The sequence below is a fragment of the Cylas formicarius genome, unplaced genomic scaffold (assembly GCF_029955315.1).
Source record: "Cylas formicarius isolate icCylForm1 unplaced genomic scaffold, icCylForm1.1 PGA_scaffold_2__14_contigs__length_35257938, whole genome shotgun sequence".
NCBI lineage: Eukaryota > Metazoa > Arthropoda > Insecta > Coleoptera > Brentidae > Cylas > Cylas formicarius.
The window spans coordinates 10,103,955-10,124,185 of record NW_026844319.1 but is presented as its reverse complement, the minus strand read 5'-3'; the positions used below and the strand labels follow the sequence as shown (position 1 = coordinate 10,124,185).

At 33.8% G+C, this 20,231-nt stretch overlaps 1 protein-coding gene across 2 annotated transcripts in view; it reads left to right on the top strand.

Moving 5' to 3' along the window:
* Positions 1-18,125, top strand: part of LOC132698145 (uncharacterized) — a 32,993-nt gene extending 14,868 nt beyond the window's left edge. For both annotated transcript variants that reach the window (XM_060664052.1, XM_060664051.1), the window contains exons 6-10: positions 3,189-3,400; positions 5,500-5,962; positions 8,011-8,127; positions 11,896-12,735; positions 16,802-18,125. In XM_060664052.1, the coding sequence (XP_060520035.1) occupies positions 3,189-3,400; positions 5,500-5,962; positions 8,011-8,127; positions 11,896-12,735; positions 16,802-17,226 (2,057 nt within the window). In that variant the 3' untranslated portion in view covers positions 17,227-18,125. The remainder of the gene's footprint in view (positions 1-3,188; positions 3,401-5,499; positions 5,963-8,010; positions 8,128-11,895; positions 12,736-16,801) is intronic.
* The last annotated feature ends 2,106 nt before the right edge of the window (positions 18,126-20,231 follow it).

The following is a 20,231-nucleotide window of genomic DNA, read 5'->3' as shown; positions in this document are numbered from 1 at the left end:
TACCCATTTTACCTATTTTGCAGTAATACCAAATTTACCAGAACCTGAAATCTCTGTGCAATGGCAATGGTATATATATTTTTTAATACTATGTATTTCGTATTTAGCTTTCTTTTGTTAATACTTTTCGAGATAAGAGGATAGGGGGAGTTTGGTTAGTTTGGGAGTTTGGTTAGTTGGGACAGTCTGCATTTTGACGACTAGCAACAGCAAATCACGAAAGATGAAGAATTGAAGAATGAGTTAACCACGACAACTAATTAAAGAAATGGAAGTACATCAATAATAAAAACATAAAATTTTATACGAAAAATCAAAAAATGGGACAATTTGGTGACAGCAAACAAACGTGACAATAGTAGAGACGCCCAAGTTTCGAACCCTCTGACCCCGAAGGTGATCTTAAGCAAAATTTATAACTAGAGAAATCAAATTTACTTTCGCCAGTCAGGAGCATTACATGCAGACCCCTAACCAAAGAAGTTTCGCTGCTTATTATTTATAGATGGTGACATAGGACAAAGATTTACAAAACTTGGTAACCGCTAACTCACAGATAGCACTTTTTATAGTATATGGTCTCAATAAATTGATTATAAAGGGTAAAGTCTTTTCATAAATATAAGAAAGTGACTAACTGATACGCATTAAGGAAAGACCCGGGCAAACTCTAAGAATGAAATATAGCCGAACAGGTCCGTACTTTGCTTAGAATTTAATTATTTGGGGTTTTGTTAGGAAAGATACTCAACAATATTTATTTATTTATGTATGTTTAAATCTAAAATAAAATTACAAATTATTTTTATTACCTACTTAAATTACTTAAAATTATTTACATAATATATCAGTATCACTATCGCTATCATCGCCTGTTCTAATTATTATTTGTTCTATATTATTTGCAACATAGATATACGATTGTTCTGTTTTTTCTATATGTTTAACAGAATTTGCCCAACTTTGCGGAGGGATGTTAAAAACTTCAGGTTCTATAAGTCTGAGGACATTGGAGTTAACACGGGGAAAAACATTGTTACAACGAATGGCAGATTTCAGGTGGTGACAAACATGTTCAATGGGATTAAATATACAGTGGTAAGGTCTTAAGGCCTTAAAACTGTATGCCCTAGATTTTTTGCATAATTATCACAGAGGTATTCCTTTTGTAGGTTCAAGCTTTGTAGAAACTCAATTAATTGCTTTTGGTATAATCTTCGTGAAAATTAATATCGTTATTATACATGTAGTTTTGGATTGTTGCTTTTTGGTCACATGTGGAAGGGGTTTTAGTCAACTGTCTACTGTGATAACTTGCATTGTCCATTACAATTACGCTATTAGGAGGAATGTTTGGAACTAATTTGTTTTTAAACCAACCATCTTTAGAGCCAGCATGCAAAATAGTTATTCTTTTACCTCTTTTTGATGGCGCGATTGTTTTACACTTATCAGTTGAGTCGAGTTTGAGGACATTGGAGTTAACACGGGGAAAAACATTGTTACGAATGGCGTATTTCTGTTGGTGCCAAACATGTTCAATGGGATTAAATATACAGCGGTAAGGTGGAAACTTTAAAACTGTATGCCCTAGATTTTTTGCATAATTATCACAGACGTGTTCCTTTTGTAGGTTCAAGCTTTCTAGGACCTCAATTGATTGCTTTTTGGTATAATCTTCGTGAAAATAAATGTCGTTATTGTACATGTAGTTTTGGATTGTTGCTTTTGTGTCATATGAGGAAGGGGTTTTAATCAACTGTCTACTGTGATAACTTGTATTGTCCATTACAATGACGCTATTAGGAGGAATGTTTGGAACTAGTTTGTTTTTAAACCAACTTTCAAATAAATCAGCGGTGGTGTCTTCAAGCTAATCCAGAGAAGAATCTTTAATATTTTCCGCAGACAGAGAAAGTGCATTTGGAATCCAACCATCTTCAAAGCCAGCATGCAAAATAGTTATTCCTTTACCTCTTTTTGATGGCGCGTTTGTTTTACAGTTGAGTCGACCCAACCATTTTCCGGGGTATCATAAGTGTCGAACCAGGTTTCATCCAAGTAAATAATTGGCCTTTGTTGTTCTCTGCAAATCCTATTTTTTTCTAGATATTCCAGTCGCCATTTCCGAATTCTAAAAGATTCCATTAAAACTTGCCTTTTGTCAATTTTTTTAAATCTAAAACCCATGTGTTGAATACACTTCCATAAAGTAGTTCTGTCACATTTAACACCGGTTTCATCTTTTTCAAGCAACCTCCTAATTAAGATATTTAATGTAGGCAAGCTTTGTACCTCGTATAAGTGGTAAATTTTACGCCGTATTATATCTTGATCACTTTCATCTACACTCGAGAAAATGTCAGCATCGCTTCTTTTTTTCTTCGCTGAAATGGGATTATTCACAATGTTCCATACAGTTGATGTTGGAATGAGAATCAAATAAACATTGTTTATAACTTCCTTAGTCTCAATAGAATAGTGTTTTCTACATTTTCTATATTTATGCATATTTTGCATAATTCGCACACGATTCAACACACGCTGTATTACATATGAAATAAGAATGATTTATAATAAACTTAAACTAAGTAGTATACCAAACCAAAGAATATTAAACACAGATAGGTATTATTACGGACCACATTTAAATTCCGAAACTTTAGATAATAATCTCGTTGCAGTGCATGTTAATGATCACCCTTGGATAATCCCTTTCAAAAGCAATTAGTCACTTTCTTATATCTATGAATAAAACATAAAACCTGGGCATATCGGATGTGAAATTGAAGAGTTACGATTTTAGATTGCAAATGAATAATTATATTTTAGATTTAAGTATATTTGAACGTTTTTTGTAAATTTTTGTTTAATACGGGCTTTGAATCATGCTCAGCCGTTTAGATACGATTTATATTTTTGAAATAATTGATATGATCGTCATTACTTAAAGTAATAGTCACCTTTCGTGATTTCGACTTGAATCAATAGTATATCGCTTTTCCTACCGCTGCTATTTGATAATTTGTGGGGATAATACTCCGCCTCTCTCTCTCTCTCTCTCAAAAAGAAGTAACAGTTTTCATATTTTTCATCATAAGTACTTTTTCTGGTAGTTACCCTTTCCAGTACGTCTTCGATAGCTTACCAATATATAGTAGCAAATACCGAGCGAGACATATTTTCAGGCTCCAATGACGGTCATATCGAAATTCTTTCTGGTAAAAATGGAGCACCGATTGTTCTTACCGCTCTGCCTAACAGAAGCCAATCTTATTTCATGCCGGAAGTGCTACAGCGTGACGAAAATGTCACTTATATATTGTACGGTACTGGAAGTCCGAACTGGCCTGGAAACTTAAGCGCAGTTCCATTACAGGACTTCATAGCGGGAAATTTGGTTAGTTTAATCACCGAACAATCACTAAAGACAAGAGCGGCCGTTTGTTTAATTGTGGTAGATTTGTGAGGCGGTGCTTTATGCTTTATTGTGTTGTAGACGATTTTGTTGATTGTGTAGACAACTCTCACATAAAACACGAAATGTGTACAGCAGTTTTTCTATGCTCGAAGGGTAAGGTTAGATGAGTAGTTTCTATTAGCTATCTGTGTATTTTTATTCACTTTGTATGAAGCGAAGGAGGTGCAGACACAATTCTGGTTAGTTGTTTTGAAGACTCGAAAAGCTCGCAAATTAAGGCGATGCAATAAACATTCTGAGATTTCTAACAGAAGTCTTTTATACCTCGTGTGAGAAACTGCAAAGCGACAATTTTTAAGGATTTTTCGCGAAATACCATTAATACTAGTTGGAACTGAACTCTTAACACGCAACGTTCTCTCGACGATATGGTAAAATGTGAATAGTCTAATGACATTGTACAGGGGCATCATAAACTATACACTGGACTTATGTGCAAATACGTTTGCTGCGTTTAAAAGTAGTGTTCACAATTTTTAACCATACATATTAGACATGAAATAAGAAATTCTTATTATAATACAATTTACTAAAATAACAAGAAGAAATGAAAACAATAGGTCAAACATTATAATTAAATAGCGAAAGTTAAATAGCGACACCGAACTCAATGAGACACTTGAGCTTGGATTTAGGAAACTAATCCATCGATCCAAATTATCGTCAGTCAACATTATACGATGGTTTGATTTAATAACTTTTATCATTGAAAAGAACTGCCAAATGCACAAATATCGCACATCTCCACGTCTTCAGATTCAGATTTTAGGAATGAATTTTCTTGATTCTCGATTAACTCCATTTGCAAGTGTATTGAAACAGTCTTCAATGCTTTTGAAATCGCTAAATCTAGTCACATAGTGACTCGAGTTCTTCAGCATAATGAGGACATTTTGTTCTCAAATATTTTTAAATGGCTGTCCGAATCATTTACTAATTGTTGAAGTTTTAAATTTAAATCATTCAAATTGGGTCTAAGGTAGACCAGAAACGTAACACATCCATTTTGGGTCAGTGAATTCAAATATGGTTTATCTTTAATTTGTATAAAATCTGCTGTCTCATTTCTAGGTTAGTAAAACCGTTTCAACATTTTCTCTGCCTTCACAGTAATCTGTTACGTCGTCAAATTCAGCTGATATTTCAACCAAAAACGTCTTGAATTAACCTTGATTAATTCTTCGAGATCAAATAAAATGAGTGGTTTTTACTAGCACATTAATAACATTCTGGAGTCGAATAGATATAGAACACAAGTTCTGTTTGTGGATAATGCAATGAAGGTCATCTTTTTGCACATATATTTCAGTTGCTTTTTCATTTAAAATTCCGATGAAAGTGAATAATCTGTGTATACTTCAACTAAATTTGACCAAGGCAAGCCAAAACTTGTGAATATCTTTTGAACTTCATTAAAAATGTTTTCTCATGTAGTGGTTTTTTAGCGCCTGTAAAGCAAGCAATTCCTCAGTAACAGTGACATTTTTACCAACACCTCGAACAAATATAGCCAAATGGGCTGTTTCGGATCGGTCGGTGTTATTCATTAATTCTATGGAAAATGATTCCAAACCAGTCAATCATACGGTCAGTCAATGTTTTTATATCTAAACTAATTTTTCCAAATTCATTTGTCTTTTCAGGACACAACTAAACACACTAAAACAGTACGACTGCTAGTAGACACGATATGACACAATGTAAACAAAACTATGAAGTCAATACCTGGATGAAGCTGAGACGATCCACTCTGTCACCGCAGTACAAACGAACATTTGCATAAAACGGTTGATTTGCCTCAAATATTTTAAAACGAACGGGCGTCTTTTAAATATTCAACGGTACCTGACAACATATTTAAATCAGTGGAACTAGACACGTACATTTTTAAACGAACCTCCACAAACGTTGTGCACAGAACTACCTTCAGGAAGTCTTTTCTCTTCTGTCGCTTCTTGTCTTTAGTTATTGTTTAAAGTACATATTGTATGAATATTTCGAACCTTTACATTTTACAGTTAAACAAATCGAACGTGATTTACGAAGATAAACACAAAGGGATGGTAACCCAACCAGTACTGGTAGATATAACTGGCGATGGCGTTTCGGATATAGTCGCTTCTATGTATAACTCGACAGTGGTCGCAATCGACGGGCGAACTTTTCAACAAATCTGGAACTATTCCCTGGGGAACGCCGTAACGAACGTTAGCCCTACGCCCGGCTACTTTAATTTCGACAACGTCACCGATTTTTTGGTGATTTACCAGCAATACGACAATATTTTGAACTACAATTATACGCAGGCTTTCATAATCGACGGCAAAACCGGACAACCGATTTACAACCCAGTGAGTGGAGGCGTCGTCACCCAAATGGGCGGGTTGACATTGAGAATGGAGTCATATGGTTACGACCTATTTCTTTTCTGGACGAGCGAGTGTTCCAGAAGCGAGCCATTGAAAAAATACGCATTTTCGAGTAAGCCTTGCTTTATCCTTTGAATTTAACTTTCGTGATGTTGCAGCTATAGCCATTTCAAAATAGATGTTTCAAAAAAGTTCCGATAGAGTTCGATTTTGGTGGAGACTTTGGGTACAACAGTAAAACGGAAATGCCATCGATCGAAAGTCCCTATCGATCCCATGTGTGCTAATAAATATTTTCTGTTTTTAAGATTTTTTTTTCTAAAACGGAAAGTTTAATCAAAAAAAGTCATATATATATATATATATATATATATATATATATATATATATATATATATATATATATATATATATATATATATATATATATATAACTCTTCCTGTGTTATCGCGATTTTAAAAATAGGAGTTACATTACGGAATTTCTTACCACGTGTAAAGTAGGCCTACTCCACGATCTTTTATGGCGGAATTTTATGCGAAAACACTATATTTATTTCATGACGATTGTTGATATTGATATATCTCTCAAAGTCAACAGTCATCCTTTCTTCAACTTTTGCTTATTCATCACGAAGTAAAAACAGTATTTTCCGATAAAACTCCGCCATAATCGATCTGGAAGTATTCCTACCCTGAAAACTGCACTAAAAACAAGAACTTCACACTTTTTGTAGATAAATTAAAAATCTATGATTCTGAGATGTTTTTGACATAGAGCTTACCGTTTTCGCGAAAATTCCGGAAAAGTGAAATTTTTTTCTTTTGATTATGAAGATTGAAGATTTTTTTTAGCACACGTGGGATAGGATGGAAATTTTGGCACTTTACTTCTATTAGTTTACTCAAGGTCTCCACCAAGATCCGGTCGTGTTGAAATTATTGTTATTTAGTTACATTTTTATGTTTAATTTGATAGTATTAATAGGCGACCACAGTCAACTGATTCAACGCACCGCCACACCCTAAATACCGCAGATATGAAATGATATATATAAATTTGATTTTATTTTTTAAACAATTAATATTAATAATTCGTAATATGGATTTACGTAATAAAAAAATAAACTAATTAAATCTAATTATTAATGTGTGAGCACCCTGATACAATTCTAGTGTGCTCCCGTTATAGCAGTTATGTAGTTATGTCAGCTATAGTGACGTAACCAAAAATAATCAGAATGTCTTAGCTATACTGCTACCATAACCATAAATAACGATTTCAAAACTGACAAACAAGTTTCCTGTGACATTTTACGACGTCCAGTAATGAACTAGAGCAAGACGTCGTGCTATGACGTAACTGCACAACTGCTCTGACTGAACTTTATCAGGTCTTGAAACAATTTTTCACACTCCTCTTGAGTGACACTAATAAGTTTGGATTTTCGAATTATTTCATTCCCGTATAGCTCCAATCATTTACGTGTTTGAAGTAATTCAAATCTGGTGATAAACGCGGCAATTTCATTCTGAATACTCCTTCCTTATCTTATCTTCCTCGTTATCTCATCTCTATCTCTGCTAAGAGTCATTAATTATTAATGCTATTCTCACCTCATTGGTTAAAAGAACGAATCTCTTTGGTGAAATTCGATTAAGATTATCCTACCTGATGCCACTACTATTATTTACTATTCTTCTGGATTCCTCCTGCGTCGATTGTGGATAAATCGAACTTGTGGATGTTTCGCCAATTATTCTTCTTTAGAGCTTAACTAAAACTCTCATTTGCCTTCTTCAAATCTTCACGCAGGAGGAATCCAAAATATTTCTAAAAAAGTATATAACTTTTTGTGCAAATTGTGGTCTATATTTTTTTCAAAAAAATACACATAGCTGTAGCGTTAGGGTAAGTTGCCGATCCAAAATGATCATGAAATCCATTTAAACCTTTAAAAATAATAATACAGAAACGACTGTAAAAAATTATATTCTATATTGTCTCAAATGCATGCAAAACTTTGCTAGAATTTGCCACCTGTAAAGATCCTATAAGAAAAAAATTACGTGAAGGTATTGTACCATATATAGTCCTTGAAATTCGTAAATGAGTTCACGTAAGTGCAATACCGTTGTTTATAATTGATAATTTTTCAGCGATTCCAACCGCAATGTACGACGAATGCAAAAAACAGTTTAATTCGACGACTATTCACAAACTTAATGCTCTCGACGAATTTCACCAGCCACCAGGAGTGACGATTTACAGTTCCCGTGAGTAAAACAGCCACCGCGGTATTCTTTTCTAATCCGTTACGAGTTATCGATAACTTTTAAATAGAAAAGTTCTTCAGCCTCTCACAGCCCTTAACTACCTTATTATAAATAAAACACAGAGTGTATTAATCCAATTTTGGATTTTTGAAAAAAATTCTTGATTACATCAATTAACTTTGCCTTTTTCTATACACATATTTTCTTCTTATATCTTCAACTTATATCTTAAACTAACCTAAACTAAGAAAAATCATCAAAACCCCAAATTTTTATCACTTCCAAACAAACAATTTTTGCATTTAAAAATTTTTCTGCTCTTGTGGAGATACAAAAAAATCCCGCACTAGCGTATAGTTTTGACTGAAGATAATTTTGATCGTGATCGTAAAAGCTTGTTATTTTGTACCGACTTTCCTTTTGTAAATATTAGGTTTGCCAAGGATTCAGGCAATACTCAAAATTTTACCTAGTCAAATATTTTTTACATATCACGACGTTTAATAGATACACAATTACCAAAAAACTGTTCACAGGATGAAACCTAAAAGTCCCATCATAAGCTCCTGAAGTTTGAACCTAAAGTTTTAGTTCACCATGACGCAACAATAACTTTTCAATTATTTTTTTATTTCCTTAACATGTTTTTTACTAAGAGAAAAGTTACTTACAACTATGATTTTTTGTAATTTTTGATTTTGTGAACAACAAATGAAAAATCCAGGTATCAAAGTTGCCCAAAGTATTGAATTAAATTTAGCGCACCTTTTTGAAATGTATCTTTTCTAAAACCGAGGATTATTAATATATGAAATATGAAGCGAAATTTCGATTTTCTAATAACTTTTTCCTCCGTCTTGTGTATAAAAAAGTAGTTTACAGAAAAATAGAATTCTCAAGTATCGCTGGATTTTTAAAGCATAAAATTATGTTCACCAAGCATGTTTTAAATAAATTTTATGAAACCTTTCACCAATTCTGGAACACACCGTACCGGGTTTCTCGACGACTGAATCAAGTAAGTTTTCGCCGCTCTATTATGATTAATTGAAAAATAATATGTACTACATGTTATAGATATAACAAGCGCACACTCCAAAAATATTTTGAATTATACACGAAAGTATGGCGTAATTAGGTAAAATATTTTAATACCCAATTTCTCATTTTATGTGTTATTATAAACTTTCTTGATTTATCAATATAAGGTGTAAATTATATATCTACACATATATCTATAATTTTTCAGATTTATAGAAAAATTTTGGTTTCAAGTTGATGTCTTGTTCTTTCTAATAAAACATTAAGTATGCTTAACTTTTATACTAACAGCAAAGCTTTCGTTTTATATTGCATCTTAATAAATGTTCAAATAACCTGTTATATACACACATTTATTCATTATAATCGACCCGAGGTTTGATAACAACGTATCGCTGCTATTTACAAATCTTCTGGATTCCCCCAGCGTTTGTTGTTGATGAAAGGAACTTGCTGACGATTCGCCAATCATCCTGTCGGCTTCTTCAGAACTTCTTTACGTTCGGAAATTGCTTTCATCTTTTCCCAACCGATTTCTATACCCTTTCAAATATGATTCATGACAAAGATTTTGAAAAACTTACTAAAACTAGTGAAACAATCAAACTCTTCTCAACTATCAAACATTTTCTGAGACGAAAAAATCAGTTCTTGAAAAAGGTTTCAGCTTCGTCCTTGCCCCACGTTATTATCCCAAAAGAGGAAATCATTTCAAATATTGAGTCTATTCTAAACAAACTGCCATCTCAAACAGCTAATGAAATTCTTTTGAAATCGCAACAATCCTTAAAATATTCAAACCTCCTAAATCTAATATTTCCAAGCCGAATGCATTGCTCTAAAATCTGTAAAATCTAATCCCGACATGGTAATTCTAAAAGCAGATAACAGAAATGAAGGGAACGTCAGAAAAAAATTCAGGATATTCTTACAGAGGGATAAAAACATCCTACGTTATCTATGGAACGCAATTTTATATCTGAAATTAAGGGTTCTTCTCTACCAGATCTCGTGCAAAAGTCTGTAACCCCTCATGACTCTAAAATTCGTCGTCGGATTTCCAAAGATTAACAAATCAGGATTACCCTTTCGACCTGTTGTCAGCACCATTGGTTCTCCACCAAATTCTCTAGCAAAATATCTAGCTTCTTTATCAAACTCTTTGCAGGGAAAGCTTATTTTTTCGAACTTAATTCCTTTCATTTCAGTGCACAATTAAAAACCATCACATTATATACGCAGGATATTCTGGTAAGTTTAGATAAAGAACCATTCTGTACTAACGTCTTTATTCCTGAAACTGTGAACATTATTTCAGACATATTAAAAACCGAAAATCTGGAAACAAATTTTTTCATGTTAAATGAAATGCTGTAACATATTTTTCTTATAACTGTCAAATTTTGGAACAAACGAAAAAAACAGCTATGGGTTCTCCATTACTGCCAACAATCGCGAATATATTATGAAAACATTTAAGAAAAAAGCCTTCGAGGCCTTCCATCTAAAACCAAAATTATGAAAACGCTACTACGTTGATGATAATTTTGTTATTTGGTCTCATGGTCAAGAATCCCTACTAGTTATTCATGGCCATTTAAACTCTATCCCCCCTAACATACGTTTTATCATTGAATTAGAAACTAATAATAATCTCCCATTCTTAGATATTCTCATCAATGGAATATCAGACTTAACATTCGTTATTCTGTTTGGAGAAAACCTACGCACACAGACCGACACCTACATGCATTGTCACATCACTATCCGGACCAAAAATTATCGGTTATCAACTCTCTTGTTTACAGAGCCGTGAAACTATGTCAACCCGCGTCACTGATTAAAACACCTTGCAGAGTATTTAAACCTACATCATAAAATACAGTTCACCACAACTGTCCAAAGACAATGAGTCCGAAAGCAACCCCCGCACTTGCCACTGTTGTCCCTCCATACATTCAAAACATCACTGCCAACATATTAAAAGTTCTTAAGAAATAACGTCACAATCACGAAACCGGAAATCAAATTTTATTCAATAAAACTAAATATCTTGCATGTAATCAATCTTTCTACCAACGAAAAAATCCGAGACTCTATAGTATAAGTAACCAAACAATTTTAACCGCGACTTAGATCTGATGATCCGCAAAACGTCAACAACAACTGTATTACAGGAGCCTGTGAAAGTTTCTTCAATTTTTCAAAAAAAAATCTAGTCACGTGAATCTGGAGATCACAAAATAAAACTTATACACATTTTCCTGGGTTCTATCGATAGAAGATTTCTCAGACACCGCAATGGAAATATGGAGGTCCACTATCTTGTTGCAGCACAGATATGATTCAGGATATTCTATTAGCTGCATCTTAAGCCAGCAGTGCATGCCTCTCATTTCCGTAATTCTGTTTTGAGTTTTGCTCCAATCATGTGAGCCTTCGTAGGTTATTGAAGCTTTTGTTACCTTTGTGCCCTTCGTGCTCCCATAAAAGGTTTATTGGAACATATAATAACTAAATAAAATGAAATACGAAGTATTTCATTTTAAAAAATTCTTCTGTTGCACGCCATACTTTGTGACACACCCTATGTAATGCTAAACATGTTTAAAGTGTACGCTGTTATAACTTAACTCCATAGCACATATTTTTTTGGACACAAATAATACCAGAGTGGCAAAAACTTCTTCCAGTTAGTAAACCACCCCATAAAATATACGGTTTTAGTTGGTCGAGAGACACTGGAATACAACGTCAAACCCGTGATGTATAATATAAGGAAGTATTACAAAAACCGAGCCAAATTAAGATTTCCGAATGATAACGTCGGCCAATCGGAAATACCGAAGGTCTACAGCGGAGATCCAGTTCCGATCGGGATTAGAAAATACGGAAAATCGAGTTTCCGACACAAAGACAGGCCCGGCGGGATAATAAAAGATTACGCCTCAAACGGTGAAAGCGACACCGACGTCGACAGCTTTTTGGATCCCTTAAACGAGCACGAGGATCCTACAGCCGGAAATTCTCCCGATTTCTGGCAGAACCAAATAATGGGGCAAGATCTACAGTCGGAATTCAAAAATTACGACGACACCATTCCGTATAACCAAAACCAAATGATATTCGACGACGCCGGTCAGCAACAGACCAACGTCAGAGATCCCAGAGACAAGGATGCGAAGAAGTCGAAGAAGAAGAACCTGTCCGACAAAATTTATGGCTACCACAATCTCCGATTATCGAAAAATCGTCTTTTGCGAGACGACGAGAGTTTACCCACCGATATCATACGCGAGACGTACTTCAAAAATGAAGAAAACAGGTTAAAGAAATCGCGCTTCGAACAGAGAGATGTCAACTTGCACGCGGACAGATCCAAAGACGACGAGGAAATCAAGAGGATTCTGGAGGAGGAAAAGAGGGCGGTGCTCAACGGGTCGCTCACTCTGTGGGATTTGGAGACGGAGAAAGAAATACAAGAGAAACGGAACGGGTTTTACAAGCGAGAGAAGAGAGGCTACGATGCATTGGTGTTTGATTCTGTCGTCAAGATTACATCAGTTGGTAAGTCACTGAATAACCTAGACATAAAACAAAAACCTAGAGGCAGCATTAGAAGCCTCTGGATTTTTTCTAGTACTACTACAAATACTATAAGCATAATTGTACTAAGCGGCTCACAGTAGCCTACTAACGTCTATTTCAGAAGAATAACACGTCCTTACGTTTGCAAAGAGTTTACAAAGTGGTACTTTCATTGCTTGGCATTGATTTCATTGCCTTACTTTTCTTCCTTTTTCTTATAACTTGCCCACGAAGTCCGTAATGATGAAAAGGAGAAATTGTTTGAGTTCGTGACTACATGGAGATATTAATAATAATAATAATAATAATAATAATAATAATAATAATAATAATAAAGTGTCTTTATTAATAATCCATATCCATAAGATATTCCAATATAAGTTCATTCGCTAATTGCTCTCTTCCATGTAACGAGAAGATTTAAGACAACACCACAACACCACAACACCATAATTGACAACATAATACACACCCGCATATACGCTTTTCTTAGATACTGGTGGGCCTAATAAACTATATTAACACTTATTTTGAAGTACTACTAGAGTTTAATTTAGAATTAGCTGCTCTCAAAAAATCCTCATTAACATGAAGTGCAGGAAAAGCAGTGAGTGACTGGGAGGATTTTGTTTCCGCAAAGAAACTGACGCAGTTGTTTAGCCGCACTTTTTTCGACAGCGCTTGATATGGCGGGGAACAAGCTTATTGGTCTAAAATCATTAATGATACTTTTACCCTCCTTTGGAGTCAGGAAAAAATCCAAACATACTTGTTAACAAGGAAAGTGATATGATGGACTAAATACGGAGTAGTCAAAAGAATCATTTTGATGTCAATATTTCCTGAGCCCTGAGACAGTTGCAATACTCATCACTTCCTCTGAGAATTCTTTAGCAAATCGGAATAAATTAGTACCAAATGGTTTATGAATATAATTTGCAGACACAAACGCAAATTTCTTAATTCTCTGTACTCTTTTATCTGACGTAAAACGTTTGTATGTTCAACGGGACCTATTAGTTTTATAAAAAGTTTAATGTCTTCGGTTAGCCAAGAGGCTGGAGATTCCATAGAATCATACAAAATTATTAGTGGGTATTACAAACGCAATCTTGACAGAAAGCTTTCTAAAGAAAAATGTGGCACTTGAATCGTTTTAGTGAGGAAACTATATCGTTGAGGGAAAAAATGTTTGGAAAAACTCATTTATCCACTATTCTTCCTAGAGAAAACCACCTTGCGATTACCTGTGATAATATAAGTGTAAAATGAACTAAAGCAATAACAATAAATAAAAATTAATAAAATTAAAAATAAAATTATCTGAAATCTTCCACGAGCGGCCTAAAAAAGTTGAGTGTTTCGTTAAACTATACTACGTATATGTTTTCCCATCATTCTCCAAGTTTCTGTACGATACAAAAAGTAATGTTTGATTAAAGTGTTACTGTACTACAATAACTTTTTGTATTTCCTACTATTTCCTACATTTCATTATAGTTGTACTCCGTTTTTGTTTTGTTTATTTATTTTCAATCAAAAAATGAATTTGCCTTTCGTGTATGTATCACTCTCGGATTTATTGCTTTGTCATCAGAACCCCTTCAACGTAACTACCACAAAGTTACAACTTTCCCTTCCTGTGGACAGCTATTTAGGTACTTTAACATTCATGGTTAGTCCCCAATTTTCTTACGTTTCCTTAAGGTTCCGGGTCTGATATTTTAGGCGTATTTAAAGGGTTTTCCAACCGGCCCGCGTTTCAATTTTTGGAGATAAGGCAAGTGCCAAGCGTACATTTTAAGATTCTTTGTGAAATTCTAAACATATTTTTTGTATAATGTCCTATACCTATGTCCACCATTTTTGAAATATTTGACCTTGCAAAAAAAATGGGATCCACGAATTTGCCAAAATGTTAAGGAAGAGGTTTTTAAGGTCACGTTTTTGTATTATTGTTTTTACCCTTTATACAGGATGTCCAAAGCTCGTAAACGTTCACATTTTAAAATTCGCTAGGTTTTTTCGAATTAGACAATTTAAGTGTTATCAAGTCCACAACTTATTTCTCTATCTAACTGTATTAGGGTTACCTATACCTATTCTTAACCACATTCAAAATAATTAGGTTTTTTGATGGTATCCTATTTGTTTTATATTCATGGTGAATGTTGCGAAGTGCTGTAGAGCATTTGTCGTGTTTTTAATGTACGACATCCCCATTTGCTCCCAATGAACAAAAATAATCGAAAGGATTGACAACAACTTCTTGACTTTCTAAAAATAAAAAGGTAAATTTAACTTAATTAAGTTACAAAAAAAAAGAAATTTAATTATAAAAAATGTTATATATGTTGGCCGTTCAGTTAAAGGCACTTTTCGATTCTTCATTTTACATATGCTGTGGCTCGTTGAATTTGTTGATAGTCTAATTCGGCAAAAGCTATTTTTTCAAAAGCAGGCTACTGTAATACCATTAACAAATCCTTTGGGTTCCTCCGGCGTCGGTTGTTTTTATATTAAACCTGTTGGCGTTTCACTTCGCTTAATTGAAACTGCTTTTCAAAACAGTAATTATAAAACATGGTGCAGAACTGTGGAAGTAAAATCAATTAAAAAGTTGTTGCAAACAAAAATCGGACTAAAAGAAAATTAAAATGACCGACGTAAAACTGCCGCCTCCACTTCATTTGAGTGAAACCTTTCCGAAATTTTCAAAGGATGATAAAATCAAGATTGCTTTCCAAGCTTACCGATTGACTAAGTAACTTAGTGATAGTAGAAAAGAGGGATAAGGGTCTAAGGTCATTTTTATCAAGCTAGACGACAAACGTTCTAAACTTTAAGGTCAAAGCTGTTTTACAGTTTTAGATTTTAAGGTGAGTTTTTACCAGATGGAATTAACCGAAGAATTTAACAATAATAACATTATTCAACGAGCTAAACAACATAATGTAAAATTTAACAGCAATAAAATACAATACAGAGCCAGTGAGGAAAAATATCTAGGAAATAGGTTTATAAATTCAAGCCATGGAATACCTAAAGAAAACTGACAATATGCTGCATAGCTCTAAAGAAACTGGAACTTTAAATTTTAACATCAAGGCCTCATTATCCAATGGGTTGGTTGAGAGAGCTGTAGGCAGGGCTAAGGATATGCTGCGTAAATGTGATGATTTAGGACTAGCTCTGCTTGAGTATCGAAACACTGCTGGTACAGGATTAAATAAATGTCCTGCTCGGCTGCTAACAAGAAGACTTTTAAGAACAAAATTTCCTTCAGCTAGTCATTTGCCTCTTCCAGAACGTGCAAATTTTGAGGAAGAAAATAAGAAACTGGAGAAAAACAGGGAGATGTACAAAAATTATTATGACGAACATGCAGAAAAAGAAATTAATTTCAAGAAAAGTAAGATGTAGTCATTCCGGCAGCCAGCAATAGCTACCAAGAAGATATAGATATAGATCATATATATATAAAGAGAGACAGTATCCACATACGACTGTCTCGTGGTCATTATCAGCTGAGAAGAGAAGTATCAGATTTTGACTACAATACTGAGCCACATTGTACTGAACAAGATGAATTATAAAGAGGAAATCGACACCAAGACTTGTTTAAAAAATTCTAATTTATTTTGGCACCAAGAAAAGCACCAGGGTTATCAAACAACCACAAAAATTTAAAAATTATGATTTTATTTTTTAAAGCAATATCTTCTTATTTTGTAGACTTGATGTCATGAATAAGTATGTTCGATAGCCGCTGATCCTAAAACGACGAGTTATCTAACCACTTAAATTGTACACACGGATCACTGTTAGGTTAATAGTAACGCGTGTGTTATATTAATCCTGAGCCGATAAAACATTAATTATAAGACACTTGGAACCTACCTTAACTTCAATTATTGTAAGGCGTGTCTATATTACATGCTATTAAACTTTTAATCATCGGGTTGGGTGAGAAATCCTGTATTTCCAACGGTTACGTTATGACAGAAAAAGTTGCTTTTCGGTATTTGATTTGACCATCTTTCAGGTACGGTGCTAAGCTCGTTGAACAACTCGAACGCTTCAAACTCCATCGACGTAGTCTTTATTAAATACTGGCAGTCTGACGGGAAACCCATAGAAAATCTTCTAAACGAGGACATTGAACAGTGTGTGAGCGAACGCACAAACAAATCGTCATCGAACGCGCTAGATCAAAAAAAAATATGTCTGGAGGAGCAAACAACACTGAAGGATTCGTTCAAGTATTGGAACGAGTTGAGTCGGTTAAAAGTGAGCCAGATGACCGTGTACAGGCTGAGGATCGAGTGCGAATGCGAATCGGTAAAAGCAAACCAGTTCGAAAGGTGCGTCAGGTTTTTGCCTGGCAATCGACAGAATTGGTCGTCGTATTTGGGGAAGTTTGGCAACGCCATTTTCATAAATAAAGCAAAGCCATTAGGAAGAACATGAGTGTAAATATTGCTGTACAATGGAGGTTTGTGGTATTTATTTTTTAGGTAACGAAGATGGGTTTTGAAATGAATCAGTTATATTCACTCACTGCTGGCAGCAAGTTAGACTTTTAAGGAAACTGAGTGGAAAATTTAAAAAGTGTTTTTTTTACACATGGTGTGTTCTCACATTCAATATCAAACAAGTATACAGTATTCGATATTTTAAACTTATTTCAGTTTTATGAAACATCGGTATGCATTGTCAAAAAATTCAAATTTTTCCAGAGCTTCTATAACAAAATTTGTAAATGCATAAAAGTTAACATGTCCCGGACACTTTAATTGAAAAAGATCGAAGAACTATTAGATGACAGCACAGATATTCTATGCGAACAGCGTGGTTTGGTTTAAAATCAAACAAAAGAACGCAGTTTATTCTATCGCACATTATTATTTGCCTGGAAATTTCTTCTTACAACCGCGAGAATAATTCTATAAACTACTATGATGGTAAAAGCCGAAATTTTGGATATAGTTTACGAAACTCGCAAACAACATTTGCCATTATACAGTGGAGACAAAAATAATAATGTAAACAATAAAATACAATCTACCTATTTAGTCATATACATAACACATCATTTAAATGAGCTTTCTCCATTTTTGTATCAAGTTTTTATTTCGGAATTTAGGTATATGAATATGGAGAAGAGTTTTTAATTTTATTTGAAAATAGTCTACAAATTCTAAAAAACCGCTAAATAAATTATATAAAATAGCGGGGAAGATACAATAATTTCCTTTGAAATATCAGCTTTTTCGTAGGAGCGGCAACGTTGCATCTCTAAAAATGATTTAGATACATACATCGCTGGCGCTTAGGTAAATCATCAAATGTTACCTTACCTTATTTTTCCCTTAAAGTCTAATCTGCCATAGTGAATCGCCCTGTATATCTTTAGATCAAAAAAGTTTTTTTTAATTATCCATATTTTCCGTTCCCTAGGTAGATTAGATGTCTAGTAGGTTTTAATAGGTACCAAGTGACAAATGTGTGATATTAGGACACTATGAATAGAGTGAAATTTCTGGCAATTGTGTTTTTTCTCTTTTTCTCTTTTTCTCTTCAAGTCTGTGAATTCAAACTTCGATAACACAGACACAAATACAAATATAGGCTCACGAAATAATAGAAACGAACGAGCTTATCGGAAGCCATAGTCGAAAACTAGTAACAAATATTACCCAATATTGGAAGTTTAAGTTTAAATCGGCAACGGAGAATCGTATAATAGCTACCATAAAAAAGCAAAAATTAAACAAGCATGTTTTTTCGTTTACAAAGTTTTTTAGGCGACAAGGTACGGAACTTTTGAAATAAAGACCTTATTAAAGCTTAAAATTTATGACAAACATTTTATGACAATCAATGACAAAAACTTCTTAACAGTTTAATAGTGTGGGTTGGTTAGTTACTTTTGTGTTTTGATGGAAGCTAGCCGAATAGGCTGTGCAAACAAAGATGTCCTTCAAAAACATTGTCTACCCTCCTCTTCTAAGACGATGTGAAATCTTCTTTTGTTTGTACCTTGTCATATTAGACCGTTGTTTTTGCCGGTTTCAACCAAAGGTTTTCCTTTTATTTCAACTTGCATTGTGTTTTGTAATATTTGGTAATTTTATGTCTCGTTAGGTGGTCAAAATATTCACCACTGCGGTACTGCATTCAGCATCTCAAGTATCCTGCATTACTGATTTTGATTAATCACGATCGCCTTATCCTTAGCCTTTCCATCTCCATCTTATTCAAAATCCAAGAATTTTATATACAGTCAACATCGAATGCCTGGTGCCAAGCACTTTGTTCATCCTTCTGAAGAGGGCTTTAGCGTGGTCTATTCGTATTCGGGAAACGTCATTTTGTGATGATGTGTACTCAAAATCTTTCGTTTAATGGATTTATCGTATATTCTACATATATTTCACATATTGAAATTTGAAATAAATGAAAAATAAAAGAAATCTGAAATAAATGAAGGATACCTGAAGAAAGCTTGTAAGTCTTCTGTGGTTCGAAGAGAAGTAGGAAATTAAGTAAAATTAAAATGGAAAATTACGAAAAGGAAGGCCGAGATTAACCAGGATGTTACAAGAACAAGCATTTCCATATGAAAATCATAGGCATTTTTGTTTAGTAAAATATTTAATTAGTTGGACCAATTCTATAGTTACTGCTCAAAATATTACTTATTATTTGTTGCAATTGTTTCAAAAATATCAAAAAACATTTTAATCATGAAATAGGGTAAACAACTTTAGAAACTTTTTAAGATTTCTTTATATGGTGTGTATATTTTTGTATAATTTTTTCAACTCCGTAATCAAGTGTCCAAGCTTGCAAATCAATTTAGTAGTTTAAATAAGGCACAAAACTTCGAGGCTATTAGCACAGAATCTTGCGTATTATCTGTATGCAGGGTTAATCAAAAGTCACACAACGGCCATATATCTCAGGAATTATTAGATTTAAATATATAAAATTGAGAATACGGAGGTTTCTATTTAGGCTGGATCCAATGAAACTTTCCTACGAAACTTTCTTATTTTGAATAGCAAGGGTATGTTTGTATTATATTTATTTATATTTTATTAAATCATTAATTCTTTCGTTTTTTGTCATTCCTGTAAAAACGGTTGAATTTGGGTACACGATATATTAAATGAAATATACTTAAAATTTTATTATTTAACATAACAATATTTATTAGCTTAGAGAAAAAACATAAATATGACAAATACTGGATCCAGCCTAATTGCGCTACTTTTGACCAACCCTGTAGAATTCGACGAACTATAAAGAAACTATTTTTTACAATACCTTTCCTAACGCTGTCTTCACAATTGAAAACGCAAAGCATTTCATATGGAGACTTTATTACACATACTTACCTTACATGTATATCAATCGTAAACTTAGCCACTAGAAAAACATAAGTATAAATCATATATTATTTTGCATAA